Source organism: Thunnus thynnus, chromosome 6 (assembly GCF_963924715.1).
Source record: "Thunnus thynnus chromosome 6, fThuThy2.1, whole genome shotgun sequence".
In the NCBI taxonomy this organism is placed as follows: domain Eukaryota; kingdom Metazoa; phylum Chordata; class Actinopteri; order Scombriformes; family Scombridae; genus Thunnus; species Thunnus thynnus.
In genome coordinates, this window is record NC_089522.1 from 22,685,054 (window position 1) to 22,704,038 (window position 18,985).

The 18,985-nt window shown below is 38.4% G+C and overlaps 2 protein-coding genes across 5 annotated transcripts in view; one reads left to right on the forward strand and one right to left on the reverse strand.

The window, feature by feature from the left end:
* Window positions 1-18,985, reverse strand: part of zmp:0000000926 (ataxin-1-like) — an 89,156-nt gene that overhangs the window by 50,469 nt on the left and 19,702 nt on the right. The gene's annotated exons all lie outside the window — the stretch shown is intronic.
* On the forward strand, window positions 6,703-15,709 carry cdh26.1 (cadherin 26, tandem duplicate 1). Its single transcript, XM_067592722.1, has 16 exons — window positions 6,703-6,864; window positions 6,965-7,112; window positions 7,365-7,534; window positions 7,646-7,774; window positions 7,857-8,042; window positions 8,165-8,436; window positions 9,424-9,569; window positions 9,674-9,904; window positions 9,995-10,216; window positions 10,945-11,069; window positions 11,209-11,283; window positions 12,065-12,130; window positions 12,353-12,436; window positions 13,187-13,228; window positions 13,713-13,784; window positions 14,093-15,709. Exons 1-16 carry the CDS (start codon window positions 6,703-6,705, stop codon window positions 14,309-14,311), a joined length of 2,349 nt encoding a protein of 782 aa, XP_067448823.1. The 3' UTR covers window positions 14,312-15,709.

Here is an 18,985-nt window from a genome sequence, read left to right on the forward strand (position 1 = left end):
TTTATATTGCTCTGCCGCCATGCAATGCCCCAGTAGCTCCCCTACCCTTTTCACTGAGATCATCCAGGGTGAAAATGAGGCTATAATTAAACTAATGAAATGATCACGATCCTTTTATGCCTTGGATTCTGATCCAATGGCCCAATAACCCCCCCCCCCCCCCACCCCCCTAAAACTTCTAACAGCCCCCACAAGCTTGAGTATGAGAAGCAACAAAAAAATCACTAATTTTTTCAAGAGAATGGGATCATACAGGACTGAATTAAAAACCCTTCAGTATCCAAGGTGCCAGCACTTTCAAACTCAGAGAACTTGTCCTCAACTTCTCATTACACAATCCCCTTTGTGAGACAGTGCAAAAGCATACGTCAAATGATAGTTATTGTCGTCACAAGAATTGACAATCTTGTATTTTATTAGGCAAAAGAATCAGTGATGGATCCTCAAAGGTACACGCAAAATGTCAGAATGACATGGAATGAACTTGTGATTTAATTGGTTAAGTATCACATACCAGGACACCAGGACATGTAACAAAAGAATAGCTCACCTAATAATTACCTGAAGAGAACATTTGCCTGCAGTCTAAACATCTCCAGTTGTGAGTACTATCCAGTGGTGGAAAGTAACTAAGTACATTTACTCAAATACAACTTTGAAGTACTTGTACTTAACTTGAGTATTTCCATTTGATGCTACTTTATACTTCCATTCCACTACATTTCAGAGGGAAATATTGTACTTTCTACTCCACTACATTTATTTGACAGCAGTTATTTTTCAGGTTTATAACAAGCTTTTAAAATACAACACATTGTTAAAGATGAAACCAGTGGTCTCCAACCTTTTGGCATTTAAAAGTCTTACAAAAATCAGTGTGTAGTCACCTTTCACATTTCAGATGTCTATGAGTTAACAGCTCCACCAAATAGTGATTTTTCCCTCTAAACTTTTCACATGGTTTCATTTCAATAGTTGTTTTACCACTCCCATTAATCATCTCACAACCCCTCAGATTTATCTTGTGGCCCTTTCACTTTCATACTTTAAGCACATTTTGCTGATAATACTTATGTACCTTTACTTAAGCAGAATTCTTCATGCAGGACGTTTTCTCGTAATGGAGTATTTTTACATTGCTGTATTGGTACTTTTACTTATGTAAGGGATCTAAATACTTCTACTGGTACTATCTCATTGCGTGACAAAATCAATTGGGAGGAGGTTAATTTTCCTGCCAAGAGTTGTTTTCAGTCTCCTCACAACGGCTGTTGAGTTGATAGAAAAGTCACTTTAATTACATTCCCACACTGTCAAGACACTGACTAGCAGAGCAGGTTTGCATTTCTACATGGAAGACAGAACATCTTCCTATTGAACTCAAAGTTAAATATCGCAATTATGTATGTCACCTGACATGGGAACACCTCTAGCCCCTCCTGCGGGAGGGGCTAGAGGGTGTGGCTGGGAAGAGGGACGTCTGGACTACTTTACTCAAGCATCAAAAAAATGGATCGATGTTAGGGTTTATTCATTTGTAAGATCATAACGCAGTAGTTATTTATTTATGCATAAAAGCCTACTATCAGTACAGAGGAGTGGGAAGTGAACTGTGGACTGTAATGAGAATACTAATAATTTTAAGTATCCTGTCTCTGAGTGCTAGGTTTCGAAACCCCAGCTATGAATCTGTCAAACTCTCAAAGGGCTGATCAGGATATTAAACATGTGCCAAACTTAAGATGTGAGAAGAATGCGATAATATCACAGCATGTCTGAGCTGGTTTCTGTGTGGACTGTGAATATGTTCCCATGTTAATGTGAGTTTCCTTTTAGTGAACTCACTGCAAACTGCCCAACAGTGAGAGCATACAGTACACATTAATGTTTCTGTGTGTGTGTTCTCCCTGACCTCTGATTAATAGCCTACAGCCCCTCTATGACTCTTTGTGGGTATGGAAAATAAACAAATGGTAAAGGACACAAACAGAATATGTGATTATGTTAGCAAATGACATGAGAGTCTTTACTCAGACATTACACCACTGCTAGGGAGAAGCTTCTCTAGCACACTAGTTAGTTTCCATAAATAAAAGAAAATATATAATTGCCTGTCATTAAAAAAAACAATTAGCCAATGGAATGGGGTGGTAACTATGACTCAGACAGTTTCTCCTTTGAATACAACTGCAGCTGTATCAAGTTTTTCTGGTCCCAATCCAAGTCCTGTTCGTCCTGTAGTGGGTATCTGCTGATACTGAGTGAGTTTTATAATTACATTGTAGCAAAGGATTGGAAATGTTGATCTAATATGTATCTTTCACATTGAAATAACAAGTGTAACCTACTGATGTAAACTGATCATCTTGAAGTATTGATATAATATGAATGAAAGTTTAACTGGTGTATGATACGCCTGAAATTCATGTGATCCACTAGAGAGATAACACACCATTCAGAGTAAAGAAGCTACTAGTTAAATGTTTTGTACACTGCTACTCTTTGACCAATGAGACAGAGAGCACTTGGGTCAGAGTTTAGTGAATCATGAATGTCAGAATTCAGTCATTCACCCTACTGTGCCCACATAATTTTTCATACACACTCTAATTTTCATTCGGATATATGTGCGAAATGCTGACAATGTAGGCTGTTGTTAAAGGAGAGGAGCATTGCAACATTAGCAGGCTGAAGTGGACGTGACACTGTAGAGTACAGCAATAAAAGGATCGGTACTCGATCGACTTTATTTTAGCCGATTCCGACCCTTTAAAATATGCTTGAATCAGCCCAGATACCAATCCATTGGATTGGCTTGGGACATATCTAAACACAATGCATATACTCATTATGGAAAATTTTGCGATACTCATTAATTTGCTATCATAAAGAAAATAAAATAAAATATGGGGTCAGTTTATAAAATTTTCAGAATTCAACTCACTAATAGTGAAAGTCATTGACATCATTGGACAATAACTCATTCATATCAGCTTACCCAGCAAAATGTTATGAATGTATTCTATTATATTCAATTACATCATGTAGACTGGAGTTAGAAGAGTGTTTTGGTCACAATGCTTCCTCTCTTCATTCTTTTGTACTCACTAACCACAGTTATCTTACAGTTGCGGTTAAGCCTTATCAAATTCAATCATACTTGTACTTGAGTGCATTCAAGTACTCTTTTAATGCCCTATGCCAACGTCTTAAAAGAGTACTCCACAGATTCAGAAAAAAGGAGATATTGTCTCTTTTATTTCATTCTTCCCCTGCCTCTTTTTCAAAACCTTGCATCTACATTACTCAAGATGTGACTTGATTCTGTACATATTTGGGTGTGTCATGTTTGTTGTGGCAAAAGAACCATCAAGCCTCAAGCCTTACGCAGAGAGGAGGAGGGGACTACAGAGACCTGGTATCCTCACTTCTTTCCACCTCCAAAACTCCAGATTTCTTTCATTTTCAAATATGTAGTCTTGTGACAAGTGACAACACTTAAGGCAGATTTTGTTCCCCTTAATTTGATGAGAACTGTTCCACGTACAGTTTTGTGTTATGCTCTCTGGCAACATTGATATTTACACTGACAGAAAAAAAAACCCATTACATAAATGGAGAGGCTCGAGATTAGATAATAGGTTTGTTATGTGCAATTTAATCCTTTGACTTTGCCAATTTCAAGTGACGTTTCATTGAGACGGTACAATAGGAAAACTCAGATAAACTTCATCTCATACTTACAGGACCTATGACTTTGAGCTACGTTTGCATGCAATGTTGCCACATGTAAATAAGACATGGTAAGCTGAGCTATAGCGCTGGAGGAGTGTACACCTGAGCCGAGTCTTGTTTCTCAGCGCACCCAGAGAGTGCAGTACATGTTCAAATTACCCCATTAACTAAAACACTCGCTCACAAAATACATTTTGTTACAGAAGCAAATACACTGGTAAATACAGAAAGCACAGCTCTGACTGGTCTTTCCCTACACACAAACTGTATGGGCAAATATCACATAATTACAATATCACATAACATATTATATCACACCTACACACATGAACAAACACTCCTTTGTTATCAGGGAAGTCATCCAACCTGCTACCTGAGGGCACTGTGGGCTGTCCTCTCTGCGTTAAAGCTGTTGCTGAATTTGGAACAGTACTACAGACGACACCAAGCAGAGTGGATCAAGATGAGGACCATTTCTCTCCTTCTGTTGGTAGGCATGACATTCTGAACTATCTATAATCTTAATAAAGCATCATACCGTTTGAAAATGCAATTTAGGACAACACTGAACTTGAAAAACAGAGTGAATGTCTGGTTATTTTTATCATGAAGTATTTGTTTTGAGAGAGTTGTGTTTATTGTGATTGTAAACTTGGAAATAACTACAAAATGTCTGCACATATAGAACATGTAGTTTCTGCTGTAAGTTAAAATGGCTGCAGGCAAATGTAAATGGATGAATACATCAAGCAAAACCAGTTCTATGCATTATATTGTGGAAATACAAGTTGTGGACACAGTAACCTGAGTTCCTTACAATACAATGGTATACGACATTACCTCCATATGCTTAATGAAGGCACACATTTTCAACAGTTATTGGATTAGACTGGTTTATAATCCAGATGTGTTCCTGTTATTAAGTGAGTCGCAACTTAAGAATCTTGAAGCATGCAGTGTTTTGAATCACTCACTTCCCTCTGCGGTCTCATCTTTTGCAATTACGCTTCAAGGAGGTTTTGCGTCTTTTTATATAAAAATCAGGCTTTTCACAACTTAATTCTGAGCAACTCGAGAATTTCTTTTGTTTCCTAAAAAAATACCACTAATTACTTGTATTGTAGCTTAATTCGCTGTGACATGTTTGAGGTTTTAGCTGAGTAATTTGCTCCGAGGGGCCTGCATGAATGAGCCTGGATATTTAGGGGTGTAGGTGTTTATTTGTAAAGGTGTTCTACAAGAAAAAAGCACACTGCAGGCTTGTAGGTAGAAATAAAAAAAGGAGGATATGGCATGTTCATGATGATTAGTGTGGCTGCAGACCTCTGAGTAACTTTCCACATTTCCGATTTTTTCAGCGACTTGAATAAGCAAATAACCAAATTACAATCACTCTGATTATAAGGTGACATGATGTTTGGCCTGTGAACAGTGATTTGAAACACCTATTCTATGCACTATAAATGTCACTCATATGATTGCCAGCTTTTATTGTAAAAAAAGACAAGATCTGCCAAAACACTGATGTAAAGATAGAAATTCTGAACTTGGGGCAACCTGGTAGCGCGGCTAGGATTAATCACGAGCTGAAATTTCCCCAGTTTGTAATTCTTAAAATTCTAAACTCATGGTTCAACCGGAGACTGTGGAGTTTGGATTTAAGAGGGTTGTGGGATACAGTCAAAAGAATATAAAGAATAAAAAAGTTCCAACATCACTGTCAGTAAAAACATTTGCAGTGACCCACATGCTTCGCTGTTGATTGAAGTTTTGTTAGATGTTTTTCCATAATAATTTCTGTAATTGCCATAATAGGGGTTAGTCGATGCATCAGTTACAGGCCCTTGACTCGACTCTCATTCTGTCAGCCACGTCATCATACACAGAGTAACACGGGGACAGTACAACAGGCTGTAAACTTTTACAGATTCTGTAAATGATCTACATACAAAACTGTGATGAAAACAGAGAGAGATGATGGAAAAGGAGGACAGCGCGATGAGAGTGTCTGTGTTTCCTGCCTCGAGCACTCGGCTCTGGTGTTAAATGTAGTGAAGTTGGCTAAACTGTTGCTTAACAGTACTGGCGTCTCTACCGTCTAATGTGAGTTAACTTTGAAAATCCTGAGCCAGGGACCGCCCTTGTACATTCCTGCTCAAAGGCAAATTGAGAATAATTGGTTGGTTGCACTGTTTTTGCCTCACAGTCTAAACTCACAAGATAAATTGGAAACAAGATTTTCGTAAGTAAGTCTAAGTCTAAGTCTAAGTAAGTCTAAGTTTGCTCTCTGATAGAGGGGTGTTCACCTAGGATAAGTGAGTTAAGAAAATGGATGAATGGACCCATCTACGTTTGTTATCTCAGGAGCAAAATACAGTGAAGGAAATGGAGGGAGAGTCAGAGGGACAAACATGCAGACAGATAGTTTGATGGAAAGACAGCAAGGCAGACAGTGAGACCACGGCAATAAATTAAACTCTAAAGGAAAAAATAAGAGTAAATGAGCAGTGTGCAGCAAGTGTGCAAAGAAAGTTCTTAAAAATGTCTCTGTGATGACAAGAATGAGTATTACTTCCCAGTTTTCTTATTATTGTAGGTTGCATTAACAGCCGCAGCAGAATCTCATCAAGGCAGCCACAGCAGGCGTGGCAAGCGGGTAACTGATTCATGTTTGGAATTGTAATCTCTTGCCATAATGCTTTGCATCAAGCAGAAACTGTACCAATCCTGTATTAAATCTCCATTCTGGGTTCAACAGGAGCTTTTGATACGTTCCAAAAGAAGATGGGTTTTGTCTACGATTGAATTAATAGAGGAAGATCCAGGGCCATACCCCAAAAGGCTTTCACAGGTGAAGACATAATTTTGTGGATGAAATAACCATCAATCAACAATCAATATGGCAACTCAGTGCTCATGTCAAACAGGCAGACAATAACAGCTCAATTGTTTGTGTCTTGACACTAGATGTTTAATGACAGGACAGATGAAGCGAGGCAACACCATAGGTTTCAAATAAGTGGAATGGGTGTGACTAAGGGGCCACTGAACGTGTTCTCCATCGATGAACAAAGTGGGGTTGTTTATGCCCATAAACCCATCGATAGAGAAGAATACAGCCTCTTCCATGTGAGTTAATGCTGAATTACCAGCCACCCTGATAATAAACATACCTTATATTGGCTTGTAACCACTAGAAATAATCTTACATGAATACCTTTACCCACAGATCAAGTTTGACATCTTTGACAAACACACCAACCAAAAAATAGACAGGGAACTGGCTTTTGATGTAGAAATAAAGGACATCAATGACAATCCTCCCATATTTTTCCAACCTGAAATAAAAGCCAATGTGAAGGAAAATATGCCAGAGGGTGAGTATACAATAGTGCAAATGTGCATATTTTCTGCTTGCAGTCACTGACTATCACACATCAAAAAAATGAAAAAAATACCACAGCGAAGGCTATTCATGAGTTCCAATAAAGTCTAGACGGTTTAACAGAAAGATGAGAAAATAATCGTTTCAACCCTGGGCTTAGTAATAATGTGTATTTTCTCTTTCATTTCCATTCTTCACTTAATTAAAACACGTTCCTCACTCTCCTTTCCTCAACTCTTTGCAGGGTACTTGCCAGTGCAGCTGCAGGTCACAGACAGAGATCAGCAGAACACGACAAACTCTAAAGTTACACTCAGTGTGATATCACAGGACCCGCAAGACCCCAAGATTGAAGTAGTTCAGATCGATGGCAGAATGGCACAACTCTCCTTTAAAGGATGTTTTGACTATGATGTGAGGCTCAATGACTTACTGTACCTACACCAGTGAGCAGTTGTATATACATGCACACACAGTGATTTTTCAATATGCTATCTAAAATATTATCTTTTATATATGTTTCAGAAAGTAAACAAGTATGAAATTATTGTTGAAGCAAAGGATCATGGAACACCGTCCCTTTCCTCCACTGCTGTTATTACTCTCAATATTGTTGACGCAAACAATCATCCACCAACATTCAAGGAGACAGAGGCAAGTATTATAATTATTGTTATTAAAGTTGCTTTTTAGATTGATTTATGATGTTAAAGATGAAAATGTTCTGCCTGTCCAGTACAATGGAGAAGTGCAAGAAATGGACATCAAAAATGATGTTTTGAGAGTTGGGGTGGAGGACAAAGACACTCCTAACACCCCTGGCTGGCGTGCCAAATACTTCTTCATTAAAGGGAATGAGGAAGGAAACTACAAAATTGAAACTGACCCTGAAACTAACGAGGGCATTCTGAGTGTCATCAAGGTAATTCTGCGTTTCTCACTCTAAAAAATATTTATAGTGGGCCAAGCTCCAACAAAGTTTAATTATTCATCATAAAAAGCAGCTGCACCAGTACTGATCTTGGATTTGTGTCTGTCTTCCAGGGGAAGGATTTTGAGCGTACAACCTTAACAACCCTGCTGATCGGGGTAGAAAATGAGGAACCTTTATTTGTTTGTGGAGATAAAGCAACTGGCGGAGCAGCATCCCCACCTGCAAATTCAGTTAGCATCAAAATGAAAGTGGTTGATGTCAATGACGCACCTGAGTTTGAGAAAAAAGTGGTTGACGTGTATCAGAGGGAAGAGGAGGAGCCAGGAGAGGTCCTGTTCACTCCAAAGGTTCATGATGTTGACTCTGACATATCCAATATAAGGTTGGTGTGTACATACTGTATGCCTACTGACTGAGCTTGACCAATACTAGATTTTTCAGGTAGTAACTGATATCAACATTTGAGAGTGCGGTTATCTCAATAGCAGGGTCAATCTGGGCATATTTCAATAGATCTGTACCTGCTAAAATAAAACCTGCTGCAAAGCTACTTTCAACGGTCAGGCTCCACAGTACATATTTTGCTGCATATGCATATTAAAATTAGAGTGTGCCAATTTGAAAAAATATTTGGGTGCACTGGTGTGAGAGAGTTCTGACACTGTGACTGAAAAATGTGTTTAGCTAAACTCCAACATTAACAAATTGGTTTCTTACTAGCAAAGTGTACAAAACAGTCAGGGAGAACCTTCTAATTTTTAACCAGACTGACCATCACTTTTACCAGTTAAAATGACAAATGTCTCCAGTGGCAGGTTATATTAGTTGTTCACAATTAATTCACATTTATTTTGAGAGTGACTTGATTGACAGGCAAAAATAAAACTTAAAAACCTAAACTTCTCAGTTCTCTCTAGTGGACTTAATATTTAATGGTGACACTGTTTCTAAATTACCACAAATATAGGCTTGGCAATTTCAATACTGGGAGGCAATTATACCAAAACTTATATATCTGCAATAACCTAACTGTTAATGTATTGGTATGACTGCAGTCAACTACCAGTTCACCAGGCATAGCATATAAAATAAAACTAACATTACTTCAATTACACACTACCTCAGGTAGTGCCTGCCTTTGTGTGCTAGTGGAAATATTAAATATATAAAATGCCAGCCTAGGAGTTGCAAAAGAACATTTAAGTGCATGCCCTTTCTCAGTTAGTCTTGCCACCCACATGACCTCAGATTCACTGTGGTCACAACTAAGCTAAAGCTTTTCCAGCAGTTTCCAGCAGCTGCAATTCGAAATTCATATTGTCACTTAATATATGCTTTTCCACTCTCTAATTTCTCCTGCTATGATCAGGTATGTGCTGTTAGACGATCCAGCTGACTGGGTGATCATTGATAACAAAACAGGACAAATCTCATCGTCTAAGAAGATGGACAGAGAGTCACCCTTTGTTGATGACCAGGGCAATTACAAAGTCCTCATCGGTGCCATAGATGATGGTATGCAGGACCACTGGTAAACTAATATTAAAAAAAAAACAAAACAAAAAAATAAAAGCCAAGATTAATGAAGTGGTGTTTTTTTCTTTGCTGCGGTTACTAAGGTGAGCCTCCAGCCACAGGTACATGTACTGTCATGGTTCACCTGGGGGATATCAATGACAACAAGCCTAAGCTGGTCAACAATGGCGTCATTTTGTGTGGAAACAAGGTTGACAAGGTCATGGTGGTTGCAAGTGACTCAGATGCGCCTCCTTTCAGAGGACCCTTCAGTTTCTCCTTGGAAGATAATGACGGAACTCTAAAGCAGCGATGGAAACTAGACCCTGCCTTTGGTGAGTACATTCCTCTAACCCCTCCTTATTAAAAACACAATTGTTCCAATCAAATAGCCACTACATACCTGTCTTTATATCCTTCACCAGGTGAGGAAGCTGGGCTTGTTAGCCTGAAGTCACTTGCTTATGGAAACTACTCAGTGCCCTTGGTGATTCAGGATCAACAGAGTATGACTGGACATGATACTGTGGAAGTGATGGTGTGTGACTGTGGAGAAGGAGAGGTATGCCGTAGCAAAGAGCCTCTCTCATCCAGTCTTGGGGCAGCTGGCATTGGACTGATCTTAGCAGGATTTCTCTTATTTCTATGTGAGTATGGCAATCAGCATCAGTAGAACATTAACAAAACCAAAAGATTCATGATCATTAAACCTGTACTGACCCTCAAAAGGTTTTAGTATCAAGTACATGCAAATAAACTGTTCTGAGAAAATCTAACTGTTAATTTTCGGCTCATTCCAAGACCGATTAGTCATTTAACTAATAGAGGGGTGAAGAATGTCACTTATTATTTCTGTGCGACCTGAAGACAAACTTTGTCTCTAATTTGTGAATTAGGTTTAGTGTGCAGGCATTACCCTTGTAATAACTTTGCATCTACTGGCTCTTGCTCCTGTGCTGATGTGTATGCAACTCTGCCTGTATATGACTTAGCATTTCAAGCCATATTCCTTACTTTACTTTAAACCTGTATTTATTAATGGAGGTTTCAATGAGAGCAAGGCTCCTATTTTCAGGAATGCCCAATCCACAGATACATACATTCACACCTGGAGGCTGACCAAAACAACCAAAGTCTCATTTAGTGAACACTGAGCATCTTCACTGAAGCAATTAGGGGCAAGGGTACCTCATTGTTGGTAACAAAGGAGGGGCAAGCACTGCTCTTTCACTTTTCCCACCTAGATTTATCCTTCCCGTGTGGTGATTGAACCTGCTAGGCCACTACTGCTCATGATAATTATGTGGCAGCTATGTATGTAGAAAACACAACATGTACACTCTGTTTTCAGTGTTACTTTCATGTGTGTCAGCAGTACTGCTAGTCCTCTTTATATGTGAGTGTGGAGGAAAGGAGTTCAAGCACATCCCCATGGTTGAGGACGAGGGCAACCAGACACTCATCAAGTACAACCAAGAGGGAGGGGGCTCTGAATGCAAGGTGTGTTGATTGCGTTGTGTGCGTGCACATTATAAGGACAGCAACATTATGCTATATTACTCAACCAACCCTACTGTGTCACCCATTTTTTGGGGGCTACCCTATTACTTATTCTTTTTTTTTTTCTCTTCTCTGCCAGGGTGAGCCCACTCTGCTACTGACACCTACACAAAGTGTAGCTGTACTAGATGGCCTAAAACAGGGCAGCACGCAGGTACTCCTCTCCTCTCTCCTTAGCCTATTATTCCCCTTTTTGTGATTGACTTTTTCACAGCAAGGTCTTAGGTGTGTCACTGTGAGTCCAATATCAGGGTGTGTCAAAGGGCAAGAGTTAAAAAATGCTTCAGTAGAGAAAGAAAAAAGAGTGTAAGGGAAGGCAAGGCAAGTTTATTCTTTATAGCACATTTCAACAATAAGGCAATTCAAAGTGCTTTACATAGAACATAAAAGCAGCAGAAGTAAAAAGACATTTAAAAACATATGTGGCTACTAATCCTGCTGCAAGATGAATGACAGCTATAATCCAGTAACTTTGTTACTTTTCTTTGTCTCTCTGCTAGAGGTGATGGCAGATAGACAGGTATGTGATGTAAGGCTGTATGTTAGGATGTATGGTGTAGATACATTTACAGCATAAATTACAGAGGTTGTCAAGAATTGTGTAATTAGTAGGTAACATGGCGAACTTGAACAGAAGCATGACATGATTCAAGAAGACATCTTGGATTGCCTGCTTCATTTATTTTAGATATACTGATCAGATTTACTGCAGTTAACTGCAAAACACTGTAGTAGCCTTTGAACGTGAGTTTTTTGATATACCAATAGACATACAGTATAAATTTAAGGAGTTGTTTTTTTCCATAAATTGATCTTGCAAGTACATTTCCCTTTTCAAACATTTATTTGAAGGCTTTGCTAAATGCCACAGACAAAAATAATTTTACTAGGCTATGCTTGTGATAAAGCTTTATTAATTTGCTCTTTTCAACAAGATGTATCAGATGCCTGCAGTAAATACCCAGGACATGAATGCCTACAAGAGTGCAGGGCTCATGCAGGTGAGTAACAGGACTTTGAATAATTTATGTTTCCTTTATGTGTTTGAGCTTCTTTAAGACAAACGACTATGAAGATTTAGAGGAATGTTTATAACAGCAGGACTTAAATGACTGAATAAACAAACAAGTGTCTTGTGGTGCATGCAAATATGACCTAAAAATATACAGCTTGTTGCTGTCCTCTACTATGCTCTTCCACCCTGATTTAACCTTAACGTATAGTCCCTACAGACTAACTCTAACATGGTATCAGCGGGCAGGCAGCATCAAAGAGAAACTCTCCGAAGCCATGGAGGGCAGACCATGGTGAGTGGTTACAGCTGTGTTTACAATAACTGCCTCTGATGAGTGAGTTTAACATTGTATTTGTGAGCTCTGTTGCTCTGATAGGTGTGTTTTGAAGAGAATGCTTGCTTGAATCCACAAGAGGGTGCCACAACCTGTATTTTAATGTTACGTGAGCAGCACCTGTTTTCTACTGTCTGTGAAACACATACTGAGTATCAGCAGGAGTTTTTTTCCCGGTCCCCTTTGTTGAGTGTTAATCTGAAGACATCTGAAAAACCTGTTGACTGATTTAAAAAATACATGATCGACAGGCAGATTTCTTAAAATTATTTAGAGATTTTGGAGAATTTTTTATTTTTGCAATTTTTTCATGATAAATTATTTGCATGAAAACATGGTACATGTGTCTAATAATTGTCTATCCTTATGCATATGTTGATAAATTTTAGTGTATTTGTTTGCACATTAAAAATATAGCAGCAATGTAAATCTAGCAGAGTAAAAGAAATAACTTACACAGATACATTCAAATACACACACCTACGCACAAATGCAGTTTCTGGTGCTGTTAATTTTTTTGTGTGTGTGTTATACTGAGAGATGTTTCTAATATTTCAATCAACCCTCATTTATATTTTATAAATGATAGAAAAATTTCACAAATACAACAACTGTCAATAAGCATGTAGCAGTATTACGCACACGTCTCCAGATAAAATCAAGTAAAGCTAGTGAGGACTGAATCAGTGTTACTTTCCTTTATTTCAGTACTCTACGTGGACTGCAAATACCAGGACAAATACCTACCAGGTAAGTGGTGCTTTTCATTCATTTTAATATCTCTTAGTAAGTAGTAAAATACAAATATAGGGCTTTATCATCGGTTAGTCTTCCGATTTTTAAGAATGCCAGAAAATAGTCAAATATTCCTGTCATTGTTCCAATATGATAGTCTCTAATAGCTCATATTGTCCAACAGTCCAAACCCAAAGATATTCAGTTTACTATTATATGTGACAAATATTCATAAAATACTATGAATATTTGTATTTAAGAAGCTGGAGAAAGCAAATGTTTGCAATTTTTACTTGAAAGATTGTTTGAAAAATAACCAAAGCTAAAATTATTAATTTTGCAAATGAATTTCTATTGATTAACTAATCATTAAGTTCCTATATAAAGTATAAACCTCTTTGATTGAATTGTATACACTTTCTTCTGTATATACAGTGCATATTATTTTGACTATATACTGTTTTTGACTATACTGTATGATCCTCCTTGCTGTTAACAGGGAAGCTCATCAAGGTACCAACGCTCTTTCAGCTTGCGGTCAAATCAACACATTGCAGATCACATCGACAGGGTAAGAGATGTTGTCTCACACCACACAGAGCTAAACACAGGTTTAGTACATGAATGCCTGATTATTCAATAAACTGCACTGGCTGCACTAATTGGCGGACAGACCACAATCCTGCTGCAGTGAACTGGATTAAATTAATCTTCATGTATATAACATGGATGAGGATAAAATTACTGAGTTTTTTTTTTTTTTTAAAGAAATGAAAGAATAAGTTAAGTGCCATGAATATAACATTATACACCTAGACTGAATGTCTTTTTAGATGTTTTTAGGTAATGAAATCTATTTTTAACTCCTAAATTCCGCAGAGACTGCAAACGATTGATGGAAACCATGTAGACCACCCGGTGTACCAACCCTATGAATATGCCTACGAGGGACAGGGCAGCAAATGCCAGTCACTGGACGAACTGTCACTCAGCAATTTGGGAGATGATGTTCAGTTTCTGGATGATTTGGGGCCAAAGTTCAAGGCCTTGGGAGCCATCTGTAACCAGACAATTCAAGAAAAAAACATACAACTTTGAAGGGCAAAGCTGAACTGGGATGTTTTGGTTTTTTTTTTCCCAAGCAAGTCTCTCTTCACTTCTTGTTTGTGATTGTGATTATGGACTGATCTCACTGGAACCTTGGAGAAAATATATACCACAATGGTTGGATTTTTTACTTTTTTTGGGTACATTTTGGACTTAAGCATCTCATATATTCAGAGCCAGGCATTGTATACTGGCATCTATCCACGAAACAAGAATTATGTAGTAAAGGCTGTATTTTGCTTCCTTGCGGATGGAATTATTGCACTGCCCAAACTGTCATGCACTGGCTGTTTTGAAATGTTTTGTTTTGACAGCGACTGGGTGTGCTTGGTTTTTACTTTGCTATTTTAAGAGTGATTACTGCCATGTCTCAGTGCTTTTAACAGCACGTCGTTTCTAGTTCTGGTGATTTTGTAAGGACAGTATTATATGTCAAGACACACATGTATCTGTGGAAAATCTGTAGATATTTCATAGTTCAACCACTGTATATGTTTCCTAAATAACTCCTGTCGTGCTTTATTTTTTAATAATGATTTTTGCCTCTGTTTTAAACATGTATTCCATTAGTAAAACAAAGTGAAATGTGGTATTTGGAGAAATATTTGCCATTACTAACAGATATGGTGGTGGAGATCTTTGGGGCAAAATCTTTTTACTAGTATTAGGTGTGGGGGAGAGGGGTGTTACAGTATAATTAGTACAATTCTATGTAGGACGATACTATAATATAACATCACAGTTTCATTTTTAATCCCTGTAATTACTTGTATTAAATTCTTTTTTTACACTTGCACACTACTAACTGAACCCAAAGATCGTGACATGAATTGCAGAAGAGGGAGAGGTTGTCAGCGAGGGAGTGGTGGCAGCATAAATGTCATGCAGCTTGTCAGGAGGGTAGATAGCTCAGTTGAAGCGACTGTTTTCTTACCCCGCATATAATTCCTGCGATAATCCCACCTAGTATTGTGTAGTTTACTTGAGCCAGTGCCTGAGAACTCTTTTCAAAACTGATGACAGCATCGGTCTATGGTGTAGGTATAAAGACTACATGTCTAAATGATGTTTGTGTCATGTCCATTTCCTATCAACAACTCCCTATGTCAGAGCCAAAACAATATTCAGTCTGGGTGATTTTATTTGAGATATGTTTTGATATTTTGCCTCCCTTGGCAGAACTTGTTTTTTGATTAATGTAATGTGTGACAAGGGACTCAACGCATGAGTCAACACAAAACATTAGTGTGTATAGCTCAGCGTCATCAGCAGTGACGGCAATACATGGATGTGTGTGTTATGTGCTGTAGAGGTCAAGATATTTTTTTATTTGTCTCCATGGGGAAATTTGTTTTGGACTCTACGGTGGAGTTCCACAATAAATTAGCAAATAAACAGCACAGACTAACAACACAAGGTGATGAAGGTGTTGAAAGTGCAAAAGAAAAAAGGAGATTGTGCAGGGTGAATGTAAGCTGTAGAGAGGGAGAGAAAGAGTACATGGGCCAACTTTTTCTTACCTGGAAGGCCCAGGTGAACTAAACCACCTGAGTTGTCTGACATTTCATATCAATAACTCTTTGTGTCAGTGCAAAACCAATCTTCAGCCTGTTTGATTTCATTTGAGATATGTTTTGATGTTTTGCCAATGGTCCAATTATCTCAGGTACAGACAGCCTTCAGCTCCAATTCCCCGCACCCAACAACCTGAAATCATGAGGAGCACTTCAAGAGCGAGAAACCTACTAGCAATCGATGCAGATAAATTGCAAGCAACAGCTGCATGAAAAAAACTGATGCATACTGATGCATGGAAAAGATTTGATGAGAAGAGATGGACACCCTTTTTAATATATATATATATTAATTAATATTAATATATATATATATATATATATATATATATATAAATATAAAGGGTATAAAGACTAAACCTATCTCAACACAGCAGTTTGGTCTTTGCAGTAACAGGAAAGTGAGGAACAGATAATAGTGAGGAATATGGTCAGTATGGAATGAGGTTCAATCACTGACCCGAAAGTACACATCAAAATGTTGACAAAGCAAATAATTAAAAATGCTCTGCCTTCACAAAATTCCAGCAACCTAATAAAACTGGAATTACCAAATAAGCACTAAAAAAGTAGAAAACCCAAAGGTTCCTCTAAAACAAAATCTCACTAGCCAACCCAAACATCTCAAGATGCCTATACGCAAGAGACGTTACCTAGCTACAACACAACTCACACAAAACAAAAGCAAATCATGAGCTGTACTGCTTATTAACGTTAAGCTTAACAAAGTCCTTATTGCCAGTTATTCTAGTTCCTCATCTACTAAATCAAGTTCTCGGAGGCATACCAGGTCTGAGCCTAGTCAACAATGCAACACACAAGACCAGACAAAGGCTCTTACTTTTAGAATGGTTACAAACCCCACAAAGAAACACTGGGACATGAGCAATGGTGAAATCAAGGATGCCACAATAGAGCCCAGCCCTATCTAACTAATCATACCAACTAGCTAACTAGTTCCTAACCCCTGTCTTCCTACAGATACTTGTGGAGGATACTTATGCACTGACTCCACCGGAACTAAAAGGCTGTAATCTTTAGGAATATTTTAACTTGCTCCCCTGCTTCCTTTGGTGCCTTCTCTACCTTCTTAGTGAATTTTCTGAGCTCCTTTCTGTTGTCATATCAAGATATGACAGGCTTTTAATTTTAGGTGATTTTAATATACATGTCTGCTGTCCTACCAATACACTGGCTACAGATTTTTTGCATCTTATTGACTCTTTTAACCTAGTGCAATCTGTGACCTGCCCAACACGTTAAAAATTATACTCTGGACTTAGTCCTTTCCTATGGCCTTTCGCTTAGCAATTGTGTTCTATGTGACATCTGTGTGTCTGACCATAAGGTTATTTTATTTGACACTCAGTTTCCTCTATCCATACCAAAACTGCCTGCCACAACTCACTCCCATATAATCAACTCTACCAAACCCATCCTGTTTTCCAGTGCCTATAGTGCTGATTCCACATTCCCAGTTATTGAATCCTCCGCTACCCGTTTAAATACTAATGAACTAATAGACCTCTCCCATAAGTCTTGTTTGTCTATCCTAGACTCTACTGCCCCTTTTAAGACTAGAGCTAGAAAGACAAAAGCAGACCCCTGGCTGAATGAATCCACACGCTCTAAAAGAAGGGATTGCCGGAAAGCAGAGCATAAATGGATAAAGGATGGACTGCATGTCTCCTATGACATCTATAAGGAGCTTCTCATTAAGTACCAATCCTCTGTTAAAGATGCCAAAGCAAAATACCTCTCAGATATCATCACTAAGAGCAGTCATAACTCCAGGATCCTGTTTAGCACCATAAACTCTGTCATTAACCTCTCTGCTTGCTGCACTACAAATTCAAATCAGCTGTGAGCAGTTTAAGGATTTCTTTATAAATAAAATTGACAGCATTAGGTCAAATATTTCTCACTAGCTATTGAGGACTCTCCTGTTTTTAATCTTTTCCACTCTGTCTCTTTACCCCTGCTTGTTTGCATAATTGCAGGCATGAAGCCTACTAGCTGTCAGCATGATGTAATTCCAACAAAGCTTATAAAATGATTTTAACAGTTCTCTAACCACAGGCACAGTCCCGTCTTGTTTTAAACATGCCATAGTTCAGCCACTCCTTAAGAAGCCTGGTCTTAACAAACAATGTTAGGCTAATTTCTAAGCTTTCTTTTTTATCAAAGGTTTTATAAAAGATTGTTTTTAATCACCCTTTTGTGCTGTGGATGCTGGTAAATGCTCCATCTTAATTCTTCTAGATCTCAGTGCAGCCTTTGATACTGTTGACCACACAATTCTCCTGGATTGCTTGCAACGCTGGGTCGGGCCTCTCTGGATCCGCCCTTGATTGGTCCCACTCTTACATTTCAAACAGAATATCAACTGTTTCCATCAGCAGCTCATCCTCCACACCTGCAAATATTTCAGGGTTCAGTTTTAGGTCCTCTTCTTTTCTGTCTTTACATGCTCCCATTAGGAAGAATCATCCAAACTCATTACAATCACTTTTCACTGTTATGCAGATGATACTCAAATCTACCTACCCCACAATTCCCAAAATCAGGCTGATGTAACTAAATTACAAAACTGTCTCTAAGACATTAAAGACTGGTTAGCCCATAACTTCCTTCAATTAAATGAGGACAAGACAGAGATCATAATCTTTGGCCCCCCCCACATCATACCACTGTTATTACTCAGAACCTCAGTAACCTCTCCACCTACATAGTGACCTAAATTTCAACAAACAGGTAAATTCCGTTGTCAGGTCCAGCTTGCCCCTACTTATATCTCAAAACTTCTCACTCCTCTTAGCACCGCCAGACCCTTCAGATCCTCCCACTGTGGCATGTTGGCTGTGCAGAGGCCATTAGACAGGCTTTTTTCCGTGAGGTTTGCTCGTATGAGTGTTCCAAATCAGATTCACCAAACTCTCTTGACTGCCAGAACTTGTCATAAATGGCTCATTTTAGCCTGATGAATGTCAACTGTTCATGAATAGGTGTGTGCTCATGTGATGTTATCAATAGCGTAATCCACGTCCCTAAAATTGCCATATTAGGCTCCATTTGAGTAAATTGGCAGCCA

Excerpts from the sequence above, each read along its gene's own strand:
- cdh26.1 (XM_067592722.1), top strand. The coding sequence starts at position 6,703 with ATGTTTAATGACAGGACAGATGAAGCGAGGCAACACCATAGGTTTCAA. Across the intron at positions 8,043-8,164 it reads GCATTCTGAGTGTCATCAAG|GGGAAGGATTTTGAGCGTAC; the intron begins GTAATTCTGCGT and ends TCTGTCTTCCAG. Across the intron at positions 9,905-9,994 it reads GAAACTAGACCCTGCCTTTG|GTGAGGAAGCTGGGCTTGTT; the intron begins GTGAGTACATTC and ends ATCCTTCACCAG.